Below are 27,759 nucleotides of genomic sequence, written 5' to 3' on the forward strand. Positions count from 1 at the left end.
GCGGCGAGCTGGACCGCGCGGGCGGAGGGCAAGACTTCACCGCCCCCAGCTCCCCCTTTACCGCCCGCCCTGTCAGGCACCGCCTCCTTCTCGGCTCTCGTCCTCCTCCTCCTCCTCCGCTGCCTGACAAGGGGACGGGGGCGGCAGCCGCGGTGAGGCGGCAGCGGGGGGGTGACAAGGCAGGAGGCAGCTTTCGAAGCTCCGCGGGTCCGGGCTCCTTGTCGTTGTCCTTCTCCTGTGTGCGGGGCACTGCGGAGCGGCCATGGTGAAGGTGTCGTTCAACTCCGCGTTGGCGCAGAAGGAGGCGGTGAAGAAGGAGGAAGAGAACAGCCAGGTGCTGATTCTGCCGCCGGACGCCAAGGTGAGGAGGGCAGCGGGGGACCGAGCCGCTGCGGCCGGGCGGGCTGCGCGGAGGCGGCAGGCGCTCTACTCCGCTCCGTTCGGCGGCGAGGTGCTATCGGGGGGAGGGAAAGACGCCGAGCACGATTTAATTCTTCATGTGCTCCTTCCCCCTGCGGCGATAACCGGCGGGAGGGCAGGCAAGGGAAGGCTGCGCAGCGGCGAACCCCGCCGCCCCTCTCGCCTCACGCTTCTAAAATGGCTGACAGGAGAGCGAGCTTTAAAGCTCCGTTTCTCCCTACTTTGGGGATTTTTGTGGAGGCTTGGGTTTTATTCTCCTTTTGTTTAGCCCGACAGTGCTTGGGCCACGTCCAGCTCGACTTTTAATACCGCTTTCGTCTCCTCTGCGGCGTCCCGTGTGCGGACCCGCAAGTGTTGGCGACCAGAGGGGCCGGCCCGGCGGGGGGCTGCCGTGGCTTGGCACTGCCAAGCCTGATGCCCGCCCGGTCCCGCAGCCTGTCCCCGACCGCCGTCTGTAGTGAGGAGATCGGGTTGGCCCTTGGGGGTGTTTGAGTCGGTCAAGAAAGTTGGTTTGTATGGAGAAGGTGGATCGCGTTTGGTCTTCACACCGCGCTGAAACCCCTGCAACCGCACGGATAGGTCCGGCAACCGGCGGCTAGCGAGCTGCAGGGCAGGGAGCGCTTGGCGAGGACCAAGGTGGAGGTTTGGCCGTGCTTGTGCCGCAGCGTGTTTGCGGAGCCCGGTGGTTATGTGTCACGGCGAACTTCGCCTTGGAACTTGGGCTGGCTTAACTAAAGGAACAAAGAACTGCTTCCCCCCGCCCCAAAACAGCACCCAAACACCAGCCTGTCGCCTTCCCTCCGCGGCTGCAAACGGCAACAAAGGACAAAACAGCAACGGCTTTTAAAGTTTTTGAAGTGCAAAACTGCTCAGAATAGAATGGTTTTGGGTTGCAATTTCTGTGCTCCCGTAATCAAAACCAGTTTTTAATTAGGAGTAGCGTAATTTTCTCAAAGCTCTTTGAAAAGCGAATGAAAACTTGAAAAACGGCCAGCTGTGCAGAAACAGCGTGCCTTGCTGTTTTCACTTGCTTTCAGAGTCTTTTGTGCATCAGGCCTTTGAATTGTCAGATTAGATCTGCAGAATGTGTTTATTAATTTCCTATGTCTTTGTGATTAACTTCTGCCTGGGAATACAATATCTGTGGAGTTTTTAGCATGAAGTTGTGTTCCCAGTGAGGGTTTTGCTGTGATTTTGATGGGGCCACGTTCTTCACCTACAGAATCCGTCATCGTTTCAAAGCCCAGGAGGTCCACAAGATATTTCCTAGTCACATTTTCCTGGTATAGCAAGTGGTTGAATTTTACACTTCTACTGCACCTATAAAACTCTGACCAAAATATTTAAGTCCTTAGAACACTGTGCCACAACAAATGAGACAGTATCATTACTGAAATTGCTTTCAATTGCGGCAAGTCCGTTAGGTGATCTGTGTGCTTGTTCCTAGGGGGAGTGCCATTCTGTAGAAGGTAATGGGTTCCCTCAGCCCAGTTTGAGCTGTGGAGTTACTTCCGGACGCCAGGTTTGGTGATGAGTTTGGCACCAAGCACATAAGCAAGACACAAACTAAAGTCCCAGAAACCAGGTTTTATGTGCAGCCTTGGAATCCAGATCTGCTCTGATGATATTTATTTCCAGATAGCCTACCAATTTTGGCTTGTCGTTGCTACTGCTAAACAAACAAAATATATCTGGCAAATTGTACACTGGGGAGCAGATCCTCATGACCCTGTCCAGAGACTGATGGAAGCATGTTATTTGACTATTATTTCCTGAACTCAGAGCTGAGGACAAGATACAGGATCTGCCTTCACTTTGCCCAGGTCTTAGTACTGCTTTCTTTGCCTGGAAATGAGACTTGCAGACATTTATTAACCTGGTCAAAAGGTGGTCTGGTCCCTCAGTAGCTACTTAAGAGCTCTTGTGCTGTTATCAGGGGATGAGCACACCTGAATAAGGCTTAAAACAGTCCTAAAATATAAATATAGGAGCAGATGCTCTGTACAGATGAAAGTTCCAAAAGCTAATGAACACGCTCTTAAGGGACATTGAGCCTTTGACATTCTTCTTGACACATTTCCATCTTTCCTCAGCAGAAGAGCAGACCTACACTTACCAGTGTGCAAAATTCTCTTGAATAAGCTTTTTTTGAGCTTGCATGCTTTAGAGCATAAATACAAGCAGATCTGAGGGCAGTAGCATCATCTGTAGTTTTAGTAGATAAGACTATGCAATCCATACAGGATTAAACAATATTGAAATGAATCGTGTCATGTAACTATAGAGGTATTTGGATCTTTGAGTCTATGAGTTTATTCCCAGATCTCAGACAAAAAATAACTGAGGGCCATTTTAAAACATGATAACTTTGAGGTAAGTGCAAGATATGCACTTACTCTAATATGAACACATTAGAAATGAATCTTTTCCTTCCCCTCCATAAGGAACTTCTACACCTATGCAGTTCTCTGGAAGGAAGGAGAAAATAAACCACGTCTGAAAAATACATTATTCATATCACTTCATTGCTGGAAAACCCTTAGCTTCAAGTGAGGTTTGAAAGCAGTAGGTCAATGTGTATAGAACAGTGAATCCTGGTAGATTGAAAAAAGGCCCCATCTCCTAAAGAGGATATATGGGACATTTGTTTTTCCCCTCCCAGTATCTTTACAGACATTATTTCTCTAGGTCAATAAATAGATCTGGAGCGCAAGGGAAACATGAAAAAATGAAAAATACTTCAACCTTTGACAAAGCTTGCTTTTATGAAGAAAGTCCTGGGAGGTATTCTGGACTGAAGTAAGCAGAAAACATGAAGAACGGGAGGAGCAGAATTGCACATTCAGGATTTTATTATCAAGAAATACCAAAGATTTGAGCAAGAGATATTGGTGAACCAGTTTATATTTAATGAATAAAGCCAAGTACTCTGAAATGTCCAGAAAATAAAGAGAGTGGGATGAGCTTCGGGCTGGTTCTTTGACAGTCTCATTCTGCTGCTTTTCCCAGCACGGTGTCATGAAGACTGCCACTTTGTCTGCCATCACAGGATTACTCTCAAGTAGATAATCTTCCTAGGGCTTATTAAAGAGTGTTTGCAGCCAAAATAATGCTGATAATGTGGTATAGAGATAATCTGATCTCACCAAAATTGCCTGTACTGTCTGATGCAGACAGTAACAGGGAAGTAATTGGGGAATGGAGGAGAGGAAGATGCGAGACGAGTAGGGGATGTATCATGGGAACAGCAGCTTAAAAAAAGCTTTTGCAGAAGGAAATGATCTTATGCATTGGAGTGTGCTACTTAAAAAGGAGTTTAAAAATCAAGAGTGCTAATCCTGTCTCTGCATAAATCACCTGTCAGTACTACTGTGTGTTGTGAAAGTAGCTCCATCCTTACTGTAGGCAACATTGCAACTCTGCTACTGCTGTTGGGATGATACTTCTATGCCATAATTCTTGGTCACAATGCAGAATACTCTTAGTGAAGGTTCTCAGGCCACATTTAGTTTTCTACTTTGCTCATTGTCCATATAATGGGGTATTTTATAACCCAGTTTCCCAACAAACAATGTGTGGTATTTTAACATTTCTTCCTACAATAGATCTTTGGGGAGCTAAAGCTGGTTCCGAGCATAGTGAAGTCTTCAGACATTTTGCAGTTCATTCAATAGTTTAAGATCTCCCCAGAATTCTTTGGGCCTTAAGTACCTCTCAGGCAGTTGCTTTCCTCTGCTGGGGGAGGTGACAGCCTTTTCTTTCTTTATTTTTTTGGGTACTCAGCATATCTTTACCAAGTACAGCTTTATGTGCAGAAGCTGAGGGTTCACACATATGTATCACAGCTGACCTTTGGATAGCTATATCTGCCGAGAGTTCAATGTGAAAGTGGAAATGTTAAGAATTTTAGAAGCAGCAGCTTTCTGCATTTATTCTTTACGAGAACATACTCTGCAGTGTAAAGTTAATCTTTTCCTTTGTTTTTTAGTTTAGCTTAATCTTTTCTAAAGTGTACTAAAATAGGTACTTTTAACACAGAGTAAGAAGGTCCACATGAGAAATACTGTTGAACAACTAATGAATACGATTTTTCCATGTTGAAAAACCTTTAGATTTTTCTGTAATTAATGTTAGATATTTCTCAAATAAAGGTGTTGGTTTTACAGTTGCTGTACTCTTTGTGTGTAAATATGTCTAAATACTATATAACGTATGCTATATGGTAGTATGTAAACTAATAAATAGACATTTGCTTATTGTTTTGCTGTCAAGAAAGCAGGTTTTTCTACTTCCCTGTGACATGACTGTAGATGGAATTTTGGGGTTGATTGGTTTGGTTTTGGTTTCTTGGAGGAACTTCCATATTCCCTTTATGGCCTTCTTCCGGCAACATTTTCTACAGGCCTTTCACCAGTCACCATTGGGAAAGAGCAGTCTTTAGTTTCCTGTACTTTCTGTGATGCAACTAGGTCATTAAACCAACCAGCTTCTGCTGTCTGTCAGAGTACTCTGGCTTAAGGCAGGATTATTTAAAAGAGGAGCAGAAGTGAAAAATCCTAGCAAACTGAATTCTCTCCCCTATCTCCTCCCTGACTGTGTTAAGATTATAATGAAAAGCTGCCAAACCTCAGATGAAAACCCTCCAGTTTCAGGCTCAGATGGCACACAGGATTCTGTTACTTACCTGTGTGTATGCGTTCCTGCAAGCATAAATTCAGGGAATCCAGTATCTGAAGGGGGGCCTATAGGGATGCTGGGGAGGGACTCTTCATTAGGGACTGTAGTGACAGGACAAGGGGTGACGGGTTAAAACTTAAACAGGTGAAGTTTAGATTGAATATAAGGAGGAAATTTGTTCCTGTTAGGGTGGTGAGGCACTGGAATGGGTTGCCCAAGGAAGTTGTGGATGCTCCATCCCTGGCAGTGTTCAAGACCAGGTTGGATGAGGCCTTGGGTGATATGGTTTAGTGTGAGGTGTCCCCATGGCTGGGGGGTTGGAACTTGATGATCTTAAGGTACTTTCCAACCCTAACTATTCTATGATTCTATGAAATTGAGTTAGAAAACAAAATTTGTGTCAGGAGTTGTTCATAAGAAACTTCCTAAGGAAAGAAGATTTGTGGCTGATGTCATCCTTTTCATGGGAAATCTGTGCTACTGGTTAAGTAGTACAGCTTCCTGAAAATAGGATTGCTGTGGTCTTGAGATGTTTGGCTCCTGAAGCTATTCTGTAGAGGTTGCCAGCAACTGAGAGAACAATAATAAAACTCCAGGGTCTTCAGAATTTTGTGGTGCTCCTCTGGAAATCTCTCACTATTTTAAAGTGAGTTTTGGAATTTGGAGTTAGCAGTTCGAAAGTTCAAAAACTGATTTGGAAGAACTTATGTCATCCCCATCCCCCCAGGAATGGAAATGAACCCATGGGACAGAGGAATTCTGTCAGTGGTCCTTATTTTGCTTCCTTTTCTGTTTCTCATCACTTCCTGACCTGAATAACGAACACAAAGCTTTGGCTGGCAAGTACAACTATTTCCCAGAAGAATTATATTTAATATTTCAAACAGGATGTGTTCTACCAGACCCTTGTGATAACTGCTTTGTCAGTTGTTTCTATCATTTACTGTTTTGGCTGGCTTAGCGAGAGCTGATGGCTATATGTGAATTCAGTGCAGGGATGAACACAGACAGTGCAAATACTTTATGCAGTTCTAAATAGTTTATCTTTCCAGATTAAGGAATTTATTCTTAGCTGAGGCCCCTTGCCCTAAAAATGTATTTGGAGACCTATTTTTGCGTAATATTGTCCTGTGGAAAAATCTGTAATTAGATGAAGCTTTATATAGTGCAGTATCTAGAAAAACTATCCTGTAATGTATTGTTATAGTTAATGCCATAAACAGTTTCTTACATTCACTCCTGTCTTTCTGTGCTGTAATACTCTCTTCTTTCTGATGAGCTTCAGGAAACTAGCTTGGGTATTAATATTGCGAAGTGGTATGTAGAACAGTGTTTAAACAGAGGCTGTTGGAACCAAAAGCTCTGTTCAGTTGGAAAAGCTGTTGTTAAATTAGTTCATTTCTGAAGATGGGGATCAAGATGAAATGCTGAGCTTTCTTGTAAAAACAAACATTCGAAAGAAAATGTTCTTAGAAACAACAATATTTTCAAAGGAAATGGTTCAGACGCCTTCCATTATAATGACTATTTAATCCAACATATGTCTGTTTCAAGAAAAGTTTAATTTCAAAACATAATGTGTATGTGTATTTTTTTTCTGCTAAACATTTTATTGAACTGTTTGCAGTTGCAAACAATCTTAACAGTTTTGTTTTAATAGACTCAAATCAGTTTTCCTTGTTATTTGCATGGAGTTTTTCCTTTTTTTTTTTTTTTTTTCTTGGCAATTAAATTAGCATTTCTTTCTTGGCAGTTTTATGCATTTTTATGCTAATGGTTGTTTGAGGATGATATAAGAATAGTAAACACACTTACCTCCAGTAATGTTTTCAGTTAACTCTTCTGCAGTTGTGACTTTGGAGTATTTGTCAGCATTATACGTATTTTCCATGCAGTAGCCACTAGGTACAGGCACCGCCAAATAGTATACATACAAAGAATATAGTTCTCTCTATGACACTCAGGAAGTATCTTTGAAAGTAGGTATTGCATTTTAAGTCTGAATAATTTTAAATGTTCTTTATTCTGTGCTTCCAAAAACATTATGATGTATTTAAAACATAAGAAATACATCTGGGATAAGTAATGGTGTATTCTGATAGCTATTGCATAGACTCCTTTTTTTCTTTTCCCTCCCCTCTTTAACGCTGTGATTGACAAAGGTTGGCATTATCTGGTCTTAGTCTCCTGATCCATATGAATAATACAACATTCATTTTCTTCCTATTTATGTACTGCTTTTTATCCTCAGTGGAAATTACTTTGAGTCGACAGATGAAAAGCATGCTAATTTATAAAACTCAGATATCTGTCCTAATTTTACAGATGTGGTAAACCAAAGGAATGAGATAATTAATAAGATTGAGCTCTGCAATGAAGTAAAAAATAGTTTTGCAGCAGACATCATGTGGCCCAGGGTTTGGACCACAATGGACATGCAGAGAGACACAAGCTCCTAGCTTCATCTGCAAGCAGAGGTTCTTTGTGCAACAGCCATACAAAATCCACCCTGAAAAAAACACCCAGCAAAATAATATTTGCACAACAGTTATTATAGAGGTTGTGGAAAAATAAGTTGGTGTCTTGTTTGCTCTTTCCCTGTAGTGTCAGTTTGTGTGTGTTTATAAATATTTTTAAAAGTTTATTATTAAGTATATAATTTATATTATTTTATATATATATATATTTACCCACACACAAAAATAAAACGCACAGGCATTTTAAGAGCAGAGTTCCCTGAATGCATATCCTTCAGTAATTTGTGGTTGTCTTCCAGGGTTCAGCATGCTTTTGATGGTGGCTTTCTGCTGTTTTGAGACTAGAATGAGAGTGAGATGACTGTGGAAAAAGTACGCTGGGAAGATCATAACTGGGAGGGGGCAGTGACCTCTGGGGTGGACCCTACATGGTTGCTAAATCATAAAGATCTCTTCATTTTAGAAGTCTGAGTAGAAACCCCTTACATTTACATGTTTGAAAATGCAGTACCCTTTGGAGGGTGGGAGGCTGAACATGACTTTCTGAGGCTGCTGTATACTGTGGTGAGTTGTCCTGCCTAAGGTTTGGAGGTTTGGGAAGCTCTCTTGGTGAGGTGTTTGAACACTGGCCAGGGTCTGTGTTTCTGCAGGGTGTGATGCAGCCAGGTGCTGGTACTGGAGTGTGTGCTCTGTGTCAGGCTTGGGTAGTCTAATTGCAGTGAAGTCCTTCAGATTGTTACAACACTTTGTTCTAGAAAGAGGGTGTAATTAAATGTAAGCCTTGCAAGGTCAGCTCTTCTGTGCTGATATTCGTAAGTGCTACAATTAATTGTTTGCATGTAGAATGGTATTTTAATTCACTAATATATGTATTAACAAGGTATGTTTGTTTGAGGACAGGGCTGTCACTTAGAGGAACCCCAGCAGGCTACAGTAATGGATGGAACAAAACCTCATGAATTTCAGAAATAACAAATGCAAAGTCCTGTACCCGGGAGCAGCCTCACACATTCCATCAGAACCTGGCTGAAGGGGAAGGGGTCCTGGTGGGCAGTCAGCTGGACATGAGTCACTGCTATCATTGATCACTGCAAGCTTTGCAACCCAAAAAAATAAGATACTGACAAACTGGTGTGAGTCCAGCAGAAGCCACCACCATGGTCAGGGCTGGAGCATATGCTCTGTCAGGAGTACCCAAGGGAGTGGGGCTTGTTCAGCCTGGAGATGAGACAGCTGCGGGTAGACTTCACGGCAGCCTCCCAGCACCTGAAAATGCCGTGGCCATAAGTTGGGAAATCACAGCTTGTAACTGGTTATAAGCAACATATTTTTCAATCTGAGGAGAACCAAATGCTGAGCAGGTTACCCAGAGGAGCTTTGAAGTGTCAGTACTTGGGAGGTTTTCAAAACTTGACAAGAGCCCTGAGTAACCAGGACAGACTTCAGAGTCCACTCTCCTTTTGAGCAAAAGGCTGGACTAGAGATCTCCCAGGTGGCTTCTGTGATGCTAGATTCTGCTTTTGAGAGAAAGTGAGACATGGTATTTGAAACTTGCTGGAGATGACATACCATCTGTGGCTGAACTGGGAATAGAGTTATTAAATCTGAGGCTCAGTGGTGCATATGTGCATGTTAATGAGATCTCTTGGGTGAAAGAGCCAACACCGCTTGGGAAAATAGCCTTGAGAGAAATCTAGGTTAAATCCACATAGCGTTCCATCATACTGATGCCTGAGATTCAGGCAGTCGTAGGAAGAAAACGGAGACATTGCAGACACAAGAAGCAAGCAGGAAAAGGAAGAGACAGGAACTGGAACAATCAAGGTCAAAAAGATAATTTAGTATTGATCCATTTTAAGTGGAATAGGAACCTTTATTTTCAGACTTTGATCTAATTCAGGATAAAATTGAGAGAAAGACGGCATTTAAAGTTATAGATTTATTTAGTGTAGGTTTTTTAAGTATGGTAGAATTGTAAGTCAAAGAGTGCAGGTGGAGAAAAGGGTTTATTTTGGCAATGTGTAAAAATGAAGCATTTTTCAAATTTTAATGAAATGCCATGTTTGACAGGCTGTAATCGTGAAGGGTGTAGTGATTCTGTTTCCTGAAAGCCAAATGTATTCTGAAAAAGGTCCCGTATAATCTCTTAGGTTGGGGTTTCATGCGAAAAAATAAACACCCTTCAAGCACCTCTTACCAGATAATCTAAGCCTTTCATCTGAATGTTTTAGTCTATGACTTGCAAACTGTTGTACCAGAACACTTCTCTTTTCATAAACCACTTAAGAATAATAGGTGTGAAATGCAGAACAAATTTCTGTCATTCTAATATATAAAAATATAGGTATATTCATCAACATTTATATACTCTATAAAAAACCTGACTTCCACCACCTCTTCACTAGCCAAGCTTGTAAAAACTTTTTGTGTCCAGTACACTACAGAGGCAGTTGCAGATCTCTGTGACTGTCAGCAGCACAAGAACTTCTTAATTCAACTTTCAGATGTTTAAAGGCAACACATTTTTCAAGTGTTGCAGGTTTTGTTGAAGTTTCGTGTTGCGGGCAAGGTGGGAGGGAGAAGGCAGAAGAATCATAAGCTTCAAACCAAAGGAAACAGAGGATGTGTGGAAGTTCATTATCTGTCTAGCACAGAGCCAGCATCCTGGATATTTTTTATTATTTATTTTTAATGAAGCAAGTGGTTATGGTTATTTATTAATCATCTTCCTGTATTCTATTAATGTTAATTAGAAGCTGTAGATGTGTGTCACAGAATGGCTATGATTGTAAGGGACCTTTGGAGATCGTCTGGGCCACCTTACCCTGCTTGGGCAGGGCCACCTAGAGCTGCTTGTCCAGTCGGATTTGGAGTATCTCCAGAAACTCCACAACCTCCTGGAACAACTTGTGCCAGTGCTTGGCCACACTGTAAAAAGGTATTTCTTCATATACAGAAGGAATTGAAAGTGGTATTAAGATCTTGTTGTGCTAGTTGCAGTACAGAAAAAGGAGAGCCATCCTTGGCCCTGAGTGTTAAGAGGCACAGGCGTGGTGCCTGGTGGGGCAGGGTCAAGGTGTAGAGCACTTCTATGGCCATAATCCAGCTCCTTGTCCCAAGACTGAACCACACTGATGCGGTGATGGTTTATCTTACAGCAGTAATGAAGGGAGGAAATGGAAATAAGGTGTGCCTCGTGCTCTGTGAGTGGCGGAGACTGGAGAAAGGTACGGGGGGCATAGAGGCAGGGTAAGAAGCAAATTATAGGAGGACTTGAAACCAGTGGGTTCGGTGGTGAGAGAAGGGAGTTAGTGGGTCTTGGAACTGGACAGAGAAAAGAAGAACATTTTCCAGAACACAGTTTGAAGACAACTGTAAAATATAGTGCGTGGTTAGTTGTACGGTTGCTGTCGACTGCCTGGGATGAGGATATAGCCAAAACCTGTGCATGTGAATTACCTGAAGAAAGTCCTTACTAGTCTAAAAGGACGGAACTTTCAGGCCATTTAAATAAGTGTATTCAGTTTTGGGTTTTATTTTTTCCCCAGCTTTCTAGTCCACATAAGACCACAGCTAAGAATAAAAATAACCATTCTTAACAATACTGCTCCCAAATTTAACTGAAGTGGCAGACTAAATAGTTACAAGCTTCTTCCTTCTTTATCCATCCTCTTTCATTGTTGGCTGCTATCAAGTTTCATAATGACTTATCTCAGAAGTGGAAGGCAGTGATTACATAGGTCAGGATTACTCACATCAGTTAAGAGTTGCAGGATTGCTCTTCCAAAACATTCTTCTTTTATCGTCCCTCTCTCACATAGCTGTGGGTGAACTGCTGATTCACCTGCTTTACATTCACTTTACGGTTGTAATTTTCCTCTACTTCCTGCCAAGAAATTGAACTCTTCATGTTCCACCATGTTTCTCTTTAATTCTATTTCCTGCTCCCCTTTCCTTGCCTGCCGTCTGATTTTTCTTCTCCCTTCAACTCCATCTTACCCAATAAATGCAGCTACCTTCTGATCCACCAGCAGATTCCATTTTTAAGATGATCCTGAGCTGGCTGCTTATATAAATATTCCATGATGGTTATGACATTGAACCATGAAATGAGTCATTTGACAGGTTTGACATATGCCTCATTTTTTAATAAAGCACCCCCATTATTTGGCTAAAGGTAGTGTTCAACTAATATCAAAATGGCCTTGCATTTTGAACTTTGGAAGAAAGCTCTTGAAGTGTATTTTCTTCTTGCTGCTGGATTTCTTAGTGCTGTACAACAAATACTGTATTTATAGTATTACTTTACAGAACACATACAGATACTAGAAATACAGGAGGAGGTTAATAGTGTCAACTGTCTGATAGATAATTTTAATTAATCTCCTTGGTTATGTAGGCTACGTGACTACTGCAGGCAACATGAGAACTAAGGTCTGGTTTTCATGCAGTTCTTTAGGCAGATTGCCTTTGGCCAGATGGACAAGTCCATGTCCATCTTGAAGAACAGGCAGTGCTGCCAGAGAAGGGTCGCATGTTCAGATATCAACTACACATAAACAGCCATAGCTTGTTTTCAGGCTTCGTCATCTGAGTAGAAAGAATACGTCACTCCGTGTGATAAGAGAGACATCTCTGAAGCATCTATTGTATATAAAGTCTGTTTTCCCAACTAGCAAGTTAAAAGATCATTGTACATAAAATTTAAATTTCATTTTATTAGGAAGCATAAAATTGCTGCTTGAGAGGCAGATCAGTATTACGGCCTTCCAGATTTGCAGCATCTGCCAAGTGAGGAATCTTGCAAAAGCCTGTCTTAATTTCCCATCTGCAACAAGTAATAAATAGAATACCAGGCTTGGAGCAGTCTTCAGGCAGCAATACCATGGGAGGAATGCAGAGCTCTGTCTAAATTAAGTTAATTTTAAATTGACTGTCTTTTGGGAGGCTTTTCTACAGATGTCAGATTTACAAGTCAAAGCAGGCAAGCCTGACCAAGAGAATTCAGTTTATACAGCGATGGTCAGTATTTTATTTCAAGACTTTTTAGTGTCCCTCATTAAAAAACACATTTAGGGAGACATCAGTAACTTCCTTTCTCCCTGCTCCGCTAATTAAAGCTGCACTTGGTCAATATTTGCCCTTAGGAGGCTCAGTCTGCCCCACTGCACTCTGTCCATCCGTGTGCGCTGTCATGCAAAAGACCTCGGAAGAAAACTGTTGTGAGCTTATAGCCAGTTCTGTGCACATTAATTGTAAGATTTTATATGTGTGTGTATACATATATGTACACACACATTAAATGTCCAGAATTATGCCTCTGAGAATAACTGTGTGTATTATGCTGCAGACATTTTAGTAATACTTGTAATAGTAATATTTTGCATCTGATTTTTCTGTGGATCAAAGACTGTGTGTTGGTACTGAAAGACATTTCCCCCTTGCAAAATTATTTGTGATGCTGTTGTACCTACTTTTAAATTGGGCCATTATTTTTTGCATAGGTGCACAATGGCCATGCAATATTCTGCACTCCCCACAGCATAACCATCTTAATCTGATTTAGGTGGATCCTTACTTCATGGGTTCATATGTTGGTGTTTTTTTAAATCACATTAATTGATGTGGCCTTAATTCCTGCAAAGGAAAGAGGTCTGATAATCTCACCCATTTTTATATGAACTAGACATATGCCTTGTAAGTTTTTAGACTGCTTTTCTTTATAATGTTAAAGCAATTATATTCCGCTATGTACAAAAAGCCACAAGGGGAAAATCTAAGTAATTACCAAGTCTAATTATACACATTTGTGGCTCAGTTTTGGAGCTTCTTGGAAGAATTTTGTGCTGTTATCCCAAACATGAATTTGGTCCTTTTTGAAATTCAGCATTTACTTAGAAAGAAAAGTAGCATTGGAATTGAACAGTGAAAAGAGCAACAGAATACATGGCCAGTAGCTGTTAATAACTGCGACTGTTTGTAGATTTAGGGGGCATTAACATTTTTTTTTTCTTTTAATCCACTCATGTCTCTGTGATGATTTCTCTGTAGTTGAGAGGTGCTTTGGTAGTTAGTTTGTGGTAGCATTTGTCTGCCTCCAGAGTGTTTCATGGTTCTCGTAATAAGTGCAGCTTTACATTAGCTACTGTGGTCACTGATGAAGGCATCATCGTGGAAAAGTGGACCTTCTCATACCATCTCAAACCTTCTTTGTGAGAAGAAGATAGACTTGAATCTTTCCAATCTCAAATAACAGAGAATTTAGTACATTTTCTATCTAAAGTAGTTCCTGCAGAGCTTGAAACTATTCAGGTTGGGAAATTCCAAACCATTTAACACTGTAGGATTTAGTGTACAAGTGGCAGAAAGATACTTCTGTTTTGTGTCTTGTCCATGGGAAGTAGGCTAATCAGATGTTTTCCAATTAGAACAATCAGTTCATCGAGGGAAAAAAGCCAGTATTGGGCTTGCATCCAGTTCCTCCTAAGGCATTTTGCATCAGAGAAGATTAGTTCTGTGGCATCATCCTAAGGTTGAGGATTCACCAGGGAGTTGGAAGTACACAGGGTAAGGATGAAGCAGAAGAGGAGAAAGAAAAGGACCAGAACAGCAATAATGAGTTATTACTGCACACAAAAGTAGAGAAAGGTATTTTTAGAGGTCAGTCTTGACCTCAAGTACATGATGCTTTCTTTTGTCAGATACCTCTGGCAGCGGAAGGCTGACCTAGAGAAAAAATAGTCACCGAGGCTGCAATATCATATTGTGCTCTGGCTTCAGAAGCCATTGCTGCCATCTGGGAACAAAGTGCAGTGGGAACTATGTGGCAAGAGGTGCTAATTCAGCACTGTCCCTCTTGGTAGGGATCCTCTTTCACTTAATGTATTTTCTTTCAGAACATGAGTCACCTGGAAGGAGGGTGAGCATCCATCACACTTTCTTCTCTTTCAGTGCGGATGGTCCTTTATATAGCGAGGGTTGAATTAGTCTTTTGGGTCAGTTCAGCCCAAACTAAGCCGTCATGGCAGCAGTACAGCAGCTTAGCCAGCTTAGCCATGGGACAGCTACTAATACGAGTATAATTTAGCTTCAGTAGGGTATTTATAATAATTTAAGGTGGTTTTAAACTGCTGGATAATGTACTTAGTTTTCAAATTCAGAAGAGGAAATCAATTCTGTGTTCTTCAACAGCATAAAGTGTTTTCAGTGTTACTTAATGCATATGGTTCCTCTGCAGTGAGATGCAAGACCTTCATGCATCCACATAAGCAAGAGGCTAAACTGGGCTTGAACTCTTGCTCTAAATTTGGTGTGCTGTTTTCAGTAGACTATGGACAAACAGATGCAATAGGCAACTACAAATACAAAATAGCTTAACATGCTACCACTAGGGATGCCTTCAGAAATAATGATGATTAAATTTGCCTGCTGTTAGAGGATAAGAAAGTTGTATTAAACCTGTTGTTTACCTCTGTCACCTCATATATCTAACCAAAATTCTTTAGGGTGTAATACTCATAAACTTCTTCAGGTTCCTCCAGCATGGTAAAAGTTACTTTCCTTTTACTGATTATTTTTGTGGCCTATGCAAAATTAATTTGACATTAATCCCCATTACCAGGTAGGTGTTCACACTGTGTGTGCCTTCTGCACCGTTTCCCAGATGCTTATTTTGTTAGTCTTTCTGAACCTAGAAAATGATCTAAAATTGGAAGAGGCAATTATTGCACTAATGGATGATTCTGCTTGGAGTTTAAAAAGCGGGGGGTGTAAAATCTGCACTGGGGAAGAATAAAGATACTCTGTATTCTTTACTAGGGAATATTTTGGCATTCTGTCCCAAAGCCAGCTTGCTATCCTTTGTTTCTGACATTAATTTACAACAGTTTAAATTACATTATTTAAAAAAGTTTCTATCTGGTGCCCTTTACGCTCTGAAATGTCTGGGGAAATAATTACCTAATGATACAGGGCAACATAAAAATCCTTGTTTTACCTGGTTTAGATTTATAATTGAGATGATTTATAAAAGAATCCACAGTGAATCTTAACCTGATCTGAAAGTTAATTAGATTACCATGGGTATTATGTCCCATTCTGAGTCTTTACAAACAGCCAGGTTAAAAAACCATGAGGCCAGTAATCCTGTGATTCTTTACACTGAATTCCTTAAATAATTAGTAATGTAAAAGCTTTTAAAAGCTGCTACTTGTCTTTTCAGTCTGCTTTTTCAGGCCATGGCAACTGTTTTCTAGCTGCGCTCACTTTGTCTTGTAATGTATCCCAGAAATGTTGGTTGGAAGGGGCTTCTGGAAGTCATCTGGTCCAACCTCCCTTTAGAAACAGGATGGTTGCCAAAGCAAGATCAGCTATGGCTTTGTCTAGTTGAGTCTTGAAAACCTCCAAAAATGGAGATTTCACAATCTAATTTACTGCAGTAGTTCACAAGGTAACGTAAAACAAAATCTGCGAAATATCTTCACTTTGACTCTAAATATTTCCAAATCAGATTTTGGCAGCAGTTGCCTGGCAAAGAAGCTGCATTGCCATTTCTGTATGAAAGGTAATTGCAGTGTACTGTAAGGGTGGGTCACATCACCTAGTGCTAGCTGCATATGAAGTAGGTACCTAGTTAAACAAGGAATTTCCCCCTGTAACCAGTGAAATCAGTCCCTCCAAAAGACTGCTTCTCCCTCTTGGGGATTGTTGGGATGAGTCTGTCTCAGGAAGTGCCTCTTTCTCCCTGCCATTTACAGGAAGGATCCCCTAACATTAGATTTGCTTAGATGGTTTCAGCTGGATGAGGGGAATTCTTTCCAACTGGGCCAAGGCAGTGTGGGGACTACACCCACAATTTTGATCAAGTGGGAAATCATCCTCATTAGCAAATGCTGCAAACTTCCACCATGAGGGGAACACCATCTGACAGAACATCAACTGGCAACCAGAGCTATCAATGCCTCCTCAAGCGCCCTTCTCATGCTCTTCCCCCATTTTATGGTTTGGGTTTTTTTGTTTATTTGGCCATAATGATTTTGCCCTGGTCATCACTCTACCCGGCTGTTTTGTTGTTTTGTTTTTTTTTTTGGTTGCAAAGGAGTAATGAATTATTTTGTATTTCCTTGAGTTTTGGTATTTCCCCAGGATTGTCATGGCTTGGGAGAGGGTGACTCAAAAAGACGGTTTGTTGATTGATTTTTTTTATGGATGCAAGTTATGCAAACACTTGGGGGAGGAAGGAGCATTGTAATGTGGCTGACAGAGGAAAGATTTTGCAAGCAGCAGTGAATTGCTTAGGATGCCTATGGGGACTGCATGATTATGCAAAGTAGTGCCCCAAAGGGGAAACATCTTGTCATCCTTTAGCATAACATGAACAGCAGAAAGAGGCATGGCCAACAAAGTCTCAGAGCAGAAAGGTTCCTTAACAACAACTTACAAAGCATTTTTTTTCATAACCACTCATATTATTCTCTTTTGTCCTGATGGAACAGTATAGGAAAGGATGTTTTGCTCTTCTTATTACCTTTGATCTTTTGTCGGTTCTTCAGGTTCACTTAAATTGCATCTACCAAGATAAAAAAGAATCTGACCTTTCTGAATTGGCTTCCTGGCTGTGCTGATGTTGCAAGAGGTTGACTGAGAACAGTTATTTTTCTGTAAAGTGGCTCACTGTGTGCTGTTAGGTATCTCAGGAGATTTTGTTATATTCTTCTATTCCTTAAGACTGAAGTCTGCTGATTTAGTCAGTGACAATTGCATTAACAATTACTGTTAGTACAAGTATTCCTAACAGGGGTTTTAAACTTTACCAAATAAAATGCGTTTCCAAGCAGTTGTGATAATGTGCATATAGCCTTTTCTGGTGGATGCAAGGTTTGTACTTGTTGGGCCTGAAGTATCTGGTGTCATACATGTCTTGGGAGCAGTGTGCTGAAGGTCTCTCTCTGATACACTGCAGGACCCTGAGGATGCTGTGCCTGTTGGGCAGAGGAGGGCCTGGTGCTGGTGCATGTGCTTCGGATTGGCCTTTATGCTGGCTGGAGTGATCCTGGGTGGTGCCTATCTGTACAAATATTTTGCATTCCAGGTAAGTCAAGTACATTTCGTTATGGGAGGGTTGTGTTTTGCTCTGTTATGCCTTAACGTTTAAAAGAGGGAGGAGGAACAAAAGCCTAAACCAAACAGCCTTTCTGCTTTTTTTTTTTTGTTTCCAAAACCTAAGCATCTCTGAAGTCAAAATATGTGGCCTGCTCTGAAGTTAGCTATTAGCAGAGGAGGGCAGAAGCAAAGCTGGCATATAAAAGGGAGCAGCACTTTTGGAAATCTTGCTTTGCAGAGGAAGGATTGTATCTGAGTAGGACTTGGGCTTAGGAACTGCAGCGGCGTCCCAGATTTTCACCTGCTCTCTCTGTGTTCCACAGTGACAAATACTGGAGGTGGATTAAGCCCTTGAAAACCTCCTTGTCTGACCCCAGGTTTCCTAGACACATGCAGCACTGCTCATGCACAGGAAAGGGACTGCTTGTCAAAGAAGTGCAGTGATTCTCCCGCTTCCTAGCCTCCAGAGGGATACAAAATACAGGCCCTGCGGGGCACTTGGGAGAAGCTAAGTCAACGTGGTTAAACATGCTCTGTCAAGTCTAATCCACACTGACAAGATCAGACCTCTTGACAAAATGTATTTTCAGTCTTTTAACAAGTGGTACTGCTGCAGTGGGAACCCTTTGAAGACAGTGGTGCCGGGGAAGTGGAGCATTTACCCAAAGTACGGGAGACCTGAGTTAAATGTTGTCTTCCTCAGGGAGAATTGTCATTGGGCAGCATTGGATATATGCTGGGATGTTGCCCAAGTGGTGTGAGCACACCCTCTCTCCTTCAGAAACTGCCAAGATTGCAAGATTCACAGTCAGAAAGGGAGAGTATAAGTGAAACATGAATCCCTCTAGCCCTCTGGTTAGTGCATGTAATTATAAGGTATAAATTCTGTGTTCTTGTCCCTGCTACTGGGATTATTGTTTTTCTCCCCATTTTAGTAGCTGCAAATGAGAAAGGCAGAGTGATTAAACATGAGAAATTCTAGCTGAACTTGCAGTTTATAGTCTGTTTGCCTGTCACGTTAACCTGATTCATAGGGGAGCAGTAGTATTGCAAGTGATGCTTAAACAGCATAGCATATCTTGGTGGATTAACAAGCTGAGAGTAGCTGAAGGCCCATTGTAACACTAACTCATGTTCCATCCGTTACACCTTCAGTGCTCCACCTTTCACATCCCAGCTAGCTGAAATGGAAGGTGCCTTTTCATTCAAATTTGTTTATGTCAGATCTGGGTTGAAAGAGACATTCAGGAATTGAGCTGAATTGCACTGAGGATGTGTTTCCAATTTAGAACTTGGAATTGATGGCACGTGCATATACATAAGTTGTATGTTTCTAAAACTATATCTGGCATATAAATTTGGGATATGACTTCCTCTGACTCAGGACTTTATACTTCATTTAAGTAACCTGCCATGTGTACTGTGACAAAATTGGTTGTTTTATTTCCTATTATTTGTTTGTCTTTTAAAACTGTTCAGAAGTGTTTTAGAAACTGACTTTCAAAACTTTTGAAGCTTTGCAAAAACTTAAGCGACTTCACAGAATAATCAAGGTTGGAAGGAACCTCTTGCAGTCACCTGGTCCAACCCACTGCTGCGAGCCTGACAAAATTCGGAGTTAGACTTGCTTTTTAAAGGTGATCTGGATGATCAGTTTCAGTATTTTAAGTTGTAATTATTGACCACAGTTAGATAATAATTCGACAATAATGTGCCTGTATGTAGATGTAGGAACTTCATTGTCTTTCTAAAAATAAGATAACAGTGTGCCACAGCTAATGGATGCATAACAGAAGACTAGATTTTAAGAACCTGCTTTTGGGATCCTGTTTTCCTTGAATTCCAGGGAAGGACTCTCTCTGGGTTCACTACAATCAAGGTTTTATCCATGGTCCTGTTGTAGATAGCAGCTGGCTCCTGCTCTGGTGTATAGGTCAAATTAAAGGGAAAACATTTCATCTAGGCTGACAGGTTTTTCTTCTCCACTGTGCTTTGAGAATATTAGTTTTAAACTTGTAGGCTGATGATGTTTTTGTTGCTGGGTTGTTTATTTTTAGCAGGGCGGCGTGTATTTCTGTGGAATAAAGTACATTGAAGATGGCTTAAGCTTACCCGAGTCTGGGGCAGAGGCTCAGAGTGCTCGCTACCATACGATTGAGCAAAATATTCAGATCCTGGAGGAGGAAGATGTTGAGTTTATCAGTGTGCCAGTCCCTGAGTTTGCTGATAGTGATCCTGCTGATATTGTCCATGACTTCCACCGGGTAAGAAGTACTTCTGAAGAGCTTGAAAGCATTTAAAACTGGAAAAATGCTCCCCCTCAGTCATCCTGATACGCGTACTCCCTAATTATTGTGGTGGGGGAAAGCAGAGGGTGGAGGAGGCAGCAGAAACGTTTTGATCAGCAGCAGGTTGCAAGCAATAATAACTGGGCATACAAAGTACAGCATTATACAGTCATCATGAGGGAGTCTGTAAAACACCATTTGCAAATACAATTCTGTTTTTAGAAAGGGAAAAAATCTTAGAGTTGTTTCCTTTTGTTAGTATGAGGAAGTAAAGAAAACATAGTTTGTGCTGTGCTAAGTCCCCCAATCCACAATTTGACCAGCTGCTGTGGTGCCAGGGGAGTTTGGAAAGGGCTGTCACAGCTTTGACCTCAGCTTGCAGGGACTGATTGCCTCTGACATGAGTAGGTTCAGGCACCCCCAGAGGTGCTCTCTGAGCATGGCTCAAAAAGCCCAAAGCAGCAGCAGAAAGGGAAGGAAGCAATGAGTTGTCTGACCTTGGAAGAGAGCTCTTTTCTCAGGTGCCTTAGGAAGCCTTGTGCACCACAGGCTACTGTGATTCCTAAAGGCACTGAACTAGCATTTTTAGCTCTTTCTTTCTTTTTTGGAGAAACAACATTGATAGGGATCATGGTAATGAATTTTTTTGCTAAGGCAGTTGACAGGCCTACAGCTCTTGATATTGGCGAGATCTGTAAAACATTTAGAAACCCTTTTTTCTGTAGCAGCCTGATGGAAGCTGTCTGATAGCGATGAAATGTTCTGCAGCTGGTTTTCAGGAAGCTGAATTTCTGTGAACATTTGAGGACTTCACTGAGCAGCTTTTTAAAGCAAGGCTGAAAAAGAATAGGGAAGTGTCCTATTTTTTTAATGCAAACCTCAGAGTTACAATTTTCCAGGCAGAATGGGTTCTGTGTATCAAATATTCATAACCAGATCTGGAGGAAAACACTGCTTGCTCAAGCTATGTCATTTAATATTCCTGAATATATTTAGGGAGCTTCTGTTAAGAGTTAGAGCAAAGACTCTAAAGAGGAAAAACCAGGAAAAAAGAGGGGGGCTGGGAAGAAGTGAATAGGGACAATATTGGAAATCTACTTTTTGATTTAATGGGTTAAAGGCTGTGCTCTAAAGGTCAGTGCAAGGATCATTTGCCATAGGCACAGCACTTACTCCCATGTAATGAGATTAACTGCACTGATGATTGCTGTCCTGGTGCTATTTTGACTGTTGGGATCTTGGTGCTCAGCATTTTATATACGTCTGCAGCCTCGGAGCTTTCAGCAGCTTGAGATAATGTTGTGTTTAGCAGGAACAGATGCAGTAAAACACAGCTCAGTGAACAGAGCCATAGGATTCATCAGGATAATTCCGTGAGCTTTTACATCTCTGTCTTTATAAAATAATGACAAATACTGCTGTTCAGGTACTATAATGATAATGATTCAGTTAGGAATAATCATTAATGCTTCAAGCCAGTATTTTTTTTAAAACAAAAGGATTTTTGCTATGTTACCTGTGAAAGTATTTTATTTTCCCTTCTATATTCCGTTCTTCCCAGTAGTATTTCCCCTTTCCAGTATAACAAAAATATGAAAGCATGGAGAATAGAGCAAGGTTTTTTCCCTGTTCCAAAATGCAGGCACTAGGAATAAATGAATACTGTACTTGATTCCATAACAGCTCAGCTACACCTTTGTAATTTCATTACTGTGGTGCATTTGAGCTACTTATCGCCTGCTGCCTTGCACAAATCCCTGTCATAGATTTAAACTCTCATCAGGCTGCCTTTTATTTCTGCACTTACCTACCCTCAAATTGGGGTTGTTTGGACAGGTTTTATAGTGAACAAAACGATAATTTGAAGAACAACAGGAGGCAATAGCACTTCAGCAAAGTCTGTATGTGAAATTTTCTGATGTTCTTGTAATTTTGATTAAATACTTCCTCTGCAGAGACTCACAGCCTACCTTGACCTTAGCCTGGATAAGTGCTACGTGATTCCTCTCAACACTTCCGTTGTTATGCCACCAAAAAATTTCCTGGAGCTGCTGATCAACATCAAGGTATGGTTAAATAGTAAGTGATTTGTTCCTAAGACAGGGGAAGAGGAGACGTTGCCCCTCAGCTAACTCTGGCATTCACACAAAGCGCATGTATTAGTTAACTAATCACTAGAGACTTTTGCAAAGAGAGAAGAAAGTCTACAGTGCTCTTAGTTAATTAATTACCTTCCTGAAGGAATTGTTAATTTGAACAAATGCGATTTTATTTTTCCATGGTACAAATTTGGCTGACAAAATAATGTGAATGTGGTGTACCTTGACTCTTTGATAGTCATGTGTGTTTTTTTCTTTGTAATCCACCAAGACTGGTTAGCTGAGATGCCTGAAGTGGATATACTGGGAAATCATTTTAACATGGGCATTGTTTGAGGCCTAGGTCCCTAGGGTTGGCTCCTAATTTGACCTGATCTGGCAGCTTGAGGGTGTGAGGTGTGTTGGATCTGCTATGCACACCCTGGGAAATGAGATATGTGGCACACATCACACAAGGTGTGATGGGCTAGCGCTGCATCCAAGTTCATGAGGCTTCCACTTCCTTGAGATTCCACCTTCCTGTTTCCAGTCAGGTTTTGTTGTAGTAATGACAGTTTGGACTGTATGGTTAGCAAAACCCACTTAAGATTCTTGCAAGCACCAGACCTTCAGAACAAGATTCCTTGGCCTTAAAAACAAGGACCATGGAAAGGACAGAGATAACCACAGTCGCTGAACAGCCCAACATGAGTTTTCAGTATCATGTAGTGGGAGCTCCTAATGACTTCCCAGCAGGGTTTGATGATTGAACACTACTGCTGGGCTCGTGGTGCTGGCTGGCTTGTCGCCACCACGGGGACATGCTGTTCTGTTAGGAGGAGAAACTGGGTGAAACATAATGGCCTGTGAAATAGAGGAGGCCAAAGTAGAAAATCTAATGGGCTCTCTTACTAATTTAATATGAATCATCTTTATCTTTCTTTTTAACTCTTACATATGTATGTTTTAATGCAGATTCATATAGCTTTTGTCTTGGTTTCTTTATAGAACAGCAAAACACTCTTGATGGGGAAGAGAGCTGATAACTTGTGTATAAGATTTGGGGAAAGTGTTATAAATTTCATTTTACTGGGCTTTTGTAACTTCAGAATTTTTATTATTGTCTTTGGGTTTGCATCTTCCAAAAAAGGCTTTGGAATTAGGCCTTCAGGAACCATTTCAGCCATTTCTTAGTGGTTTGTGTATATAAATGAATTTCATGTGAGAAATGACTTCACAAGTAAGTCCTCTGCTGCGTTTTTGCTGCCTATTTTGAGACTGGCTATTTAACCGCACTTTCATTTCCTGTACACAAGGATGAGGTGGTGTCTGTAAAACTCAGTGACCCTGTATCTTTTTATTTTGTGTATGCTGTTCTATTTCCATTTTTAGTTCACACAAACTGCACTGTTAAAATCTGCTAATTTCCTACTTTGTCATTAGTACTAAATCAAATATACTTGGTTTACAAGTAAGAGGATAACCAGGCATCATGCATTTAATTGGAAATCTGTGCAAAAGCGAACTGTTTTGATCATTGTCCCAATCAGCGAGTGCCCTAATTTTATGAGACATCTGTTTAATTCTCATTGTATTAACAAAAAAGCTGTGGGCATTTGATGTCTCAGAAAATCAGGTTAAATATTTTGTAACTGAAATTTGGGAAATGATTCTGCAAATGCACAAAGTGAGTAAATTTCTGCTCGTTGTCCTCCGGCCACACTGGTTGCACAAGGAAAATATGCATAATATTAAAGTGCTGGTTTGATTAAAATGAGCTCTGAATACATGCAGAGGGCATTTCATGAAAGTGGAAGTGCTATGGGCTGTTTTGTTTCTTAGGCTAAAATAACGGCTTTCTTTTAAAGAACCACATTTTTATACATTGATACAGTTTGCTTGAATGTGCAGACAGTGAAAGGCTTCGTTTCCTTGGGAAGCAAAGCTGAAACCCAGGTCTAATATTTGTTCATCCACCTCCTTCCCATTGCTGAGCCAACTGGCCAATTTTAACCATATGTGATGCACTGAATGTCTCAAAGGTGATGATATTTGTGGCTGTGCTGGATCCCAGTGGTCGGTAATTGCTTGTGCAGCAGCTGGGCAGAGGAGATTCCCGCATTGAGCTCTCCCTCTTCCTGTACCCCCGCAAGAGGGCTGAGAAGGCCATGTCCTTGGAGTGGTCCAGGAGGTCCTGTGATTTAGAGGGCACCAGCCCAGGAGTGTCCTCCCAAGCTGCCCCAAGGCTTGAGTACCAGCAGTGCCCACTCTGCCAGTGCCCTGCCCTGCTGAAATTCGGGAGACCAGCAGTTAAGATACAGTAATTTACAGTGATTTAATTACCAAATATCTAGTGGGATAATTCAGGAGTGTGAAGTCTTCCAAGCTCTTACTTAAAAAAATATTGCTGTTGTTTTCCTCATAGTACATTCTGAAGAAAATTTTCATAATTTAAAGTGAATTTTAGTCCTTTCTTTACTGAAGAGAACAGCATTCGGTTGGCGACTCTTCAGCATGTCACTTGGACTGAAAAGGCAGTCTTGTTTTGCAATGGAAATTTCAAGTTTATTGTCAATACAGCAGTCTTTCACCACAGAAGCTGACTTTGTTTCCATAGTAAGTGATCATTTTACTTTAAGCAAGCAAGCCACACCTTCTCTACTGCCATAAACGAGGATCACACTAACAGGATTTCTTAAATGAAGCAGTATTTGAAAGAAGTTGATGGCCATTTACCAGTGGCAGTCTTGGGAAATCAGCTGACAGCCAAGTGTGGGCATCTTCAGATGCATGCAACCAGGTGTGCGCAGAACTGGGTTCCTCAATCACTTCAGCCATGGCAGAATAACACAGAAGGGGCTGCAAAAGGCTTGGGAATCCTTCGCAGCTCTTCATTTTTCAGCATGTTGCCTTAAAACACCTGATATACCACTATGACTTTCTAATACCTTTCCACAGGAACAGTTGTGGGAATCACCATAATGACTTATGGGGCTAGAGGGTTTTGCGTTTGGCTTGAGGGTTGTGATCCACACTGTTCATGGTGTCACATGAGGCTTCCCAAACCGTGTAGGCTGCAGCTGGCATGCTTCATAGCAGCTCCGTGTGGAGCATGTTTCTGCCAACTCCTCTTTGGAAGCTCTGTTAGGATGTTGTTAATGAAGTGAAAACTGTGGATGGTAAGTGTAGGACTGATCTGGGACAGGGGGTGCACCTGGAAGGAAACATTTCTTCTCTACTGAACCCTGAAGTTACTGTGGCAGGAGGGTGGTGGAGGTGTGCATCAATGGACATTTTGTAACCTTTTTGAATATAATCATTATTTATCTCTAGTGCAGTGCAGTCATGTACACATTTAGAGTAAAAATCCTGTGGGTAATATATATTCTGAAAGAATTCTATGAAGTTATGTCACAGCCGAGTTAAAGAACACTTCTAAAGTGTTTCGTGTGTGCTCAGATCAGGAAAAGACAGCTTTTGACAGAGCTGTTACATTTTTTCAACAGGCTGGAACATACTTGCCTCAGTCCTATTTGATTCATGAACAGATGATTGTTACTGATCGCATTGAAAATGTGGATCAGCTGGGATTCTTTATTTACCGCCTCTGTCGTGGGAAGGAAACTTATAAATTACAGCGCAAAGAAGCCATGAGAGGTAAGGTTCCTCCTTCCATCTTTGGAGTTGGCAGAAAGCTTAATAAATAGACTTGATTGTGTTGAAAGAAATCACTCTCATTAAAGCAGGTGTTCCTTATGGCAGTAGCCAGCTTTGTGGGCTTAAGTACGTCTGATATTTTCTGTGGAGCTATGGAAATAAGTCATTTTATTGTGCAGAAGTACTTAAGGCCCCATAAGCTAGGAGCTGCTAAAATGTGTGTGTGTGTGCATGGTTGTGTTTTCTGTGGTTCAGGCTTTCATGGAGGCCTTTCTTTAATCTTGTTTCTTGACCCACCCACCCCAAAACAGAAAAAACCCAAACAAACTCACTTTAATATAAGAGATGCCATAGCCTTGTAGTCCAAGTTCAGAATTGCAACTTTTTACAAGGGCATGTAGTGATCTGACAAGGGGGAATGGCTTTAAATCAAAAGAGGGTAGATAGGAAGGGAGTTCTTCACTATGAGGCTGGTAAGGCACTGGAACAGATTGCCCAGAGAAGCTGTGGATCCCTGGCAGTGTTCAAGGCCATACTGGACAGGGCTTTGAACAACTGGGTCTAGTGGAAAGGGGATTAGAATGAGATGATCGTGAAGGTCACTTTCAACCCAAACCATTCTTAGATTCTATGAATTGTAGATTCTTCTTGTCATTAAAGCCATTTTTAAGTTAGTTTAGTTACTGGTTTACTCCTTCACTGTTCCCTCACATCCTCACAACCATTTTTGTAGGCATACAGAGAGGGAGACTGGGAACTGATCTGGGTTCAAATTAGCCTGTGGGGGAGTTGGCAAGCTGGCTTTAACTGAAACCAGAACTAGGATTTGGGTCACTACACCATCAGGATTGCTGCCTGATGACTGATTTTCTCCATATGAACGTGTGCCTGTGTGCATTCCCTCTGAGCAGGGGATCAAAGAATAGTAGTTCTGATTTCTGATGACATCATAGCAAATGTAAAGCCATTGTGTCACTGACATGCCATCATCCCCTCTTCTGTTTGCCCTTCGTTGTTCTCCACTAACACAAACAGGAATTCAGAAGCGAGAAGCTGGCAACTGCCGAAAGATTCGACACTTTGAGAGCAAGTTTGCTATGGAAACACTCATCTGTGAGCAGTGATGAGCAATATTCTTGTTACCGGAGACTTGCAAACTACAGTATGACCCCATCCCTTGTGTTGTGTGCAGTGATTATTTTTTAAGATTTTCTGTTATGTAAGTAGAGGACAGGGCTTTACTGCTGAACACCTCCCGTACTCCTCATCTCGTGAGACATGGCCTATCAGGATGAGTTAGGATATTTTCCTTATTTCCAGGTATGGTGTTCTTCTTATATTTGAATAGCAGTTGTATAAAGACTTAGTTGCTAGCGCCTTTCATGTGATGACTCTTGAATACTAGGAAGAAGAGGAAGTCTTTGAAATATCCACCGGTTTTTAATTCAGTAAAATTGAAAAGAATTATTAATGTACAAATGGACTGCAAGAGCTACTTCTAACTGTAATATTACCTGCTATATAGTTTGTTACAGCATATAGCCAGACCTGTATTTGACTCTCCCTAACAAAGTGCAATTTGTTTCATTTTTAAAATATTGTCATATTTACCTTTTTAGATTGATTTCTGACTTGATGTTTTAAAATGGCAAGTGTTTGCTGTAACAATCTTTTAGAAGATTAAGAAGTAACTTATGTTACTAACTTGTATATAATCCATGTATGTGCAATGGAAAATAAACCTTATAAACCTGTTTGTCTAAAAGTCTTGTGTTTTCTTTTGCTATTACTGGTTTGTTTGTTTGTTTTTAGAGGAGGGGACTACAACTAAATGTAAAAGGTAAAGCTTTTTACTTCTGGTGCTATTTTTGAAAGTGAGAAGATAAAAGGGAATAGGCAATAGGGGTGGCTGAGAAATGAAACATGAATAGAGAAGCATGTTTTTTCAGTTTTCTTCTTCATTTAAAGGCAGTACATGCTGCTTGCTGAAATTCTGGTTGGTTATTTCCAAACTGCATACAATAACAGTGGAGATCCAGAGCTGACCTGAACATGTTAATG

General features: G+C 41.2%; 1 protein-coding gene across 2 annotated transcripts; it reads left to right on the forward strand.

Moving 5' to 3' along the window:
- On the forward strand, positions 1 to 27,463 carry ITM2B (integral membrane protein 2B). Of its 2 annotated transcripts, none has more exons than XM_061353085.1 (6): positions 1 to 361; positions 17,536 to 17,664; positions 19,736 to 19,939; positions 21,919 to 22,029; positions 25,548 to 25,698; positions 26,734 to 27,463. In XM_061353085.1, exons 1-6 carry the CDS (start codon positions 263 to 265, stop codon positions 26,820 to 26,822), a joined length of 783 nt encoding a protein of 260 aa, XP_061209069.1. In that variant the 5' UTR covers positions 1 to 262; the 3' UTR covers positions 26,823 to 27,463. The 2 variants fall into 2 exon arrangements, with proteins under 2 accessions (XP_061209069.1, XP_061209068.1); XM_061353084.1 differs by having other exon boundaries at positions 7 to 361; positions 19,733 to 19,939.
- The last annotated feature ends 296 nt before the right edge of the window (positions 27,464 to 27,759 follow it).

Source organism: Neopsephotus bourkii, unplaced genomic scaffold, assembly GCF_033783945.1.
Source record: "Neopsephotus bourkii isolate Nb327-2 ecotype Australia unplaced genomic scaffold, CSIRO-AGI_Nbou_v1 NB_663, whole genome shotgun sequence".
Classification (NCBI taxonomy): domain Eukaryota; kingdom Metazoa; phylum Chordata; class Aves; order Psittaciformes; family Psittacidae; genus Neopsephotus; species Neopsephotus bourkii.